Source organism: Antrostomus carolinensis, unplaced genomic scaffold (genome assembly GCF_000700745.2).
Source record: "Antrostomus carolinensis isolate BGI_N321 unplaced genomic scaffold, ASM70074v2 scaffold45863, whole genome shotgun sequence".
In the NCBI taxonomy this organism is placed as follows: Eukaryota; Metazoa; Chordata; class Aves; order Caprimulgiformes; family Caprimulgidae; genus Antrostomus; species Antrostomus carolinensis.
The window spans coordinates 50-4,173 of NW_010308118.1; the positions used below are offsets into that span (position 1 = coordinate 50).

The 4,124-nt window shown below is 50.8% G+C and overlaps 1 protein-coding gene across 1 annotated transcript; it reads right to left on the minus strand.

The window, feature by feature from the left end:
* Positions 1–836: 836 nt before the first annotated feature.
* LRRC20 (leucine rich repeat containing 20) lies at positions 837–4,055 on the minus strand (the record flags this gene model as incomplete). Its single annotated transcript, XM_010165662.1, has 3 exons — positions 3,974–4,055; positions 2,589–2,738; positions 837–1,004 (listed from the first exon to the last, which is right to left on the minus strand). Coding segments are annotated over exons 1-3 (400 nt in total), but the record flags the coding sequence as incomplete, so codon positions are not given.
* Between the last annotated feature and the right edge of the window lie 69 nt (positions 4,056–4,124).

The window sequence follows — 4,124 nt, forward strand, 5'->3', positions numbered from 1 at the left end:
ATAAAACTTGTGTTGCAGGGAGCAGCTTTCCCAGCAGCAGCTGAAGCCATCCCAGATAAAACAGCAAAATTGAGGGGACTTGATATTTGCCTCCCCAGGGATCTGGGCAGGCTGTGGGATGCTCCAGCCTAGGATCTTTGGAAGCTTGCTCCTAAATAAATCCTCTTTTATCTATGTGCAATAGCTGCCCCTTTTGCCCAGCTTTCAGAGACTCCAAAGGCTTCAGCTTTGCACATGAAAGATTTTCCTCTGACTGCAGGCTTGGGGAAGGAGCAACTCTTACCATTACTTTCATTTTCATCTTTTTTTTTTACAAAAATATATTTTTAGGGGATTTTGTAGTGTTATAGCTCCTATTTGCTCTGGGAAATGTTCAGCTGGGCTTGTGTCCTTACTTTACCTGGCAGCAAACATCCCAGCCCAGCATCCTTGGGGCTGGATTCTGCAGTCAGGTCTGGTTTTTTAAAATTAAATCTGGTGATTTTGAGTCACAGCTGGAGCCATATCTCAGCGTAGTGAAGGGTATTCCCACCACACTGAGATATGGCTTGAATGGGATATGGTGCAAGCATGAGCAAAAGCAAGCAGCTAACGAGGATGTGTCTATTTAGCATTGCTGCTGTGCCTTTCCCCCTGCCAAATTGATGCTCCTTTTCCTGGATCGCTAAGCCATCCCTCAGCCTGGCTGCATCCAAAGGGGAATGGTGGCCCAGGAGCAGAGTTTCCAGCCAGCATCCCTCACCGCCCAAGGATGCGGATTGGCATTGCTGCTGGGAAGTGCAGTTGTCCCGGGGTGATGCTCAACCTCACTGGCAGCAGGAAAAATTGCTTCTCACCTGTGATCTCGTTCTCTTCCAGGTCAATGGTCTCCAGTGTGGTGATGGTGGCCAAGGGCTCAGGGAAACGCCGAAATCTGTTGCGGGAGAGGTTGATGGTCTGGAGGTGCAGCAGGGAAGTGACCTCCTCAGGCAGGCGGTGCAGATAGTTGCCTGCCAGGTTGAGCTCTGTGGTTTGAGTGAGAGAGGTGATGGGATGGGGAGGAAAAAAAATGGTAAAATAATTAATGCATAGCTTAATTTACAGCCTTTATCTCCCATGGGCTGCCAGGTCTAGCAGTGGGCTTCCAGCTCCAAAAATGGTGTTTTGTTTTGGTTTTTTTTTCTGCTGATCTCCATGGTTTGCCATCGTACTTTCGCCTGCTGTGAATACAGCTTTTAAGAGTGATATGTTTCCTGGCTTCCTCAGGCTTTCCTGATGAATCCCATGCAGTGTTTTGCAAGCAGGGGCTGTAGAAATAAGCAATATTTCTTAGTAAAGTTGATGCAATTCCCCCCTGATGGATGTTTGTCATGGTTTAAGGCTAGATTTCTATCTTCATGTGCCTGAACCCCTTCAGAGGTATAAACAAGAGTGGTGGAAGAAATGTATTTATGTGCAAAAAATATCTATTCTACCTCGTTTAACCTTCTATGATGCTTTCCTCTCCCTCCAGAAATGAGCTCCTGTGGGGCCAGGAGCAGGACTCCTGCATGAAAGGCCTTTAGCCATGGGAACAGGAACCAAACCCTGCTGTCCCAGTGCCCTTCTCCAGTGACACAGGGCTTTCTGCTCTATAAATACCCATGCAAGCTGTCCTGCCCCTGCTAATACCTGGTATTTATAAGTCCTGCCTTATTCAGGCTGGTGCAAGGCTGTCCCCAGCCCCAGGGCATCTCTTCCCTGCTGAGGCCTGGCATGTTCATCACTGGAGTGATTTGTTCACTGGTGGAGAAAAGCCCTTGCTGGGAAATGGGATTTTTTTTCCACCCTCAGGGCTTGCTATGTTGTCTAAAAAATGGAAGTTGATTTCCTTTGCTCGATGGGCTTCTTTTTGCTAGCCTAGAGGAGTTTTCACAGATGATGTATCAGTACAACACAAGGAGCCTCCCCAGAAACCCACCATGGTAGCACTCATGCAATACATTGTATGAGCAAAATATTGGCTTTTAAAAGCTGCCAGAGGGTTCAAAACCACAGCACTGGGTGCTTGGGATACTTGCATGCCCATGTTTTTGCAGATTACCTTCTGTCTGCTTTCACTGGGCTCCAGCCATGAACTGATGACCGTCCCTGTCTTCTGCAGTGAGTGGAGGGTGAGCAACTATCATTGATGTTGGATGATGGGGGCTAATTAACCAGCAGCAAGCCAGCATGCCTTCTGCAGCCTGAAATGCCACATCTCTGCCATGCCGCGCTGTGCCCAAGCTGCCTTTCCTGTCCCCTTTCATCCCCAGTTCCATCCTTGGAGGGAGCTGGAGGGTGATGAGTGACCCTGGAGCAGCCTGGCCATGGCCAAAAGTGGCTGGAAGGTGGCAGAGCATGAGTTTGGGAGTGTGGGTGAGAGCAAAACCAGTGTCCTCTTTCTGCAAGGGCCAGAAAGGTAAAGAATTTTTTGGAGGGAGGTCTGAACGAGAGCTTGGAATGAGGTGTGAGTGTAGAGGAGCAAAATCTACAGTCGGGAAACTCTCAGGTGCTGTGTCCTCTCTGCAGCAACCTGGGGGTTCCTTGCTGGGTCCCAGGGGTTTGGAAGTGGCAGGGCTGTCTCTTACCTCTCAGCTGGCTGAAGGTGGTGACGAATCGGCTGGTGATGGACTTAAGCTCGTTGTTTGCCAGGGAAATGCGGTGGATCCCCTCAGTGACGGTCCTCATGGCTTTGTAGATGCCAACAGGGAAGGTCATCAGCTTGCAGTTGGCCAGATCTGTCCCCAGAGAGACCCAAGCACCTTATAATGCACCCAGCTGGGATGGAGCAAGGCTTTCCATCTTGTTTTCCATCCCTTAATGCTCAATTTGCTTGTCTGGGTGCTGCCACCCATGGGTGCACCCATACTACTCTCCATTGCAGGGATCTGTGCAATTGCCTCCCCAAACACTGATAGTTTGTTCCCATCAGCAAGGCTAAGCTTGTTCTACCTTAGATGTGTTCAACCCCAAATTGCATTGCACATATGACCACGCTGCAATCTCCTTCTACAAACCTTCAGCCAGCCTGTCCATGTCAAATAACTTCACAACTTCAGGAATCTAGCTTTCCTATGTCCCTAAATCCCTGGGGAAGCTCGAGTAGCAGAGGGATGCTCTCCCCACAGCTGATGGGGATGGAGCAGGGCTTTCCCTGGGCATGCTCCTGGCTGGGTTTCTCTTGGTGAAGGGCAGCAGGGAGGGAATAGGATGACTTTTTGCTGACTGCCGAGTGATTTGCCTGCACTTCTCACCTGTTGGTATTTTTATTTTGCTCTGAATTTTCTGTTTCCCTTCCTGGGACATGCCAGGGGATGGCAACCCAGTATCCCAGCCTGGGCTCTGCTGTCTTTCCCCTCCCCAAAGCTGTGGTGGGGGCTGCACAAGCTCCCTCTGTCCCCCTTGTCACCTCACTCAGGCGGATGTCGAGAGGCTGAGCGATGAAGCGCCGACTCTCTGTGTGTGCTGGTTTATACCGCAGGGCCGGGAATCCAGCATGAATAAAAATAAGCAGCTTTCATCTCTCTTTTGTTGAGCCACGTGTGGCTCTCAGATATTAGCTAGAAACAGGGAGACAGCAGAAAACCACGAATCTGACAAGAAAACGTGGGGAGAGGTCTGGCTGCTGCCATTGCTTTCTAAGGGGGACTATCTCTGGGGGGGTGCTGGTTTATACCGCAGGGCCGGGAATCCAGCATGAATAAAAATAAGCAGCTTTCATCTCTCTTTTGTTGAGCCACGTGTGGCTCTCAGATATTAGCTAGAAACAGGGAGACAGCAGAAAACCACGAATCTGACAAGAAAACGTGGGGAGAGGTCTGGCTGCTGCCATTGCTTTCTAAGGGGGACTATCTCTGGGGGGGGGGAGGACAGCTTTTTTCAGACCATGCCAGCAATAAATAGATCCCTGCTCCTGGACACCCGATCCTTCTCTGGGCCCCAAGTGGGAGCCGAGCCGGAGCACCGGGCTTACCCAGGGAATCCGTTTTGTTCTCCACCGTGTCGTTCACCTTCCGGGCCACCCGTGCCACCGCCTCGCCCATCCTCTTCTGCATGCGGGCCCCCGGTCCCGCCGGGGACGTGCTTTGGCTGGGGGGATCCACGGCTGGGGGGGGAAATCAGCC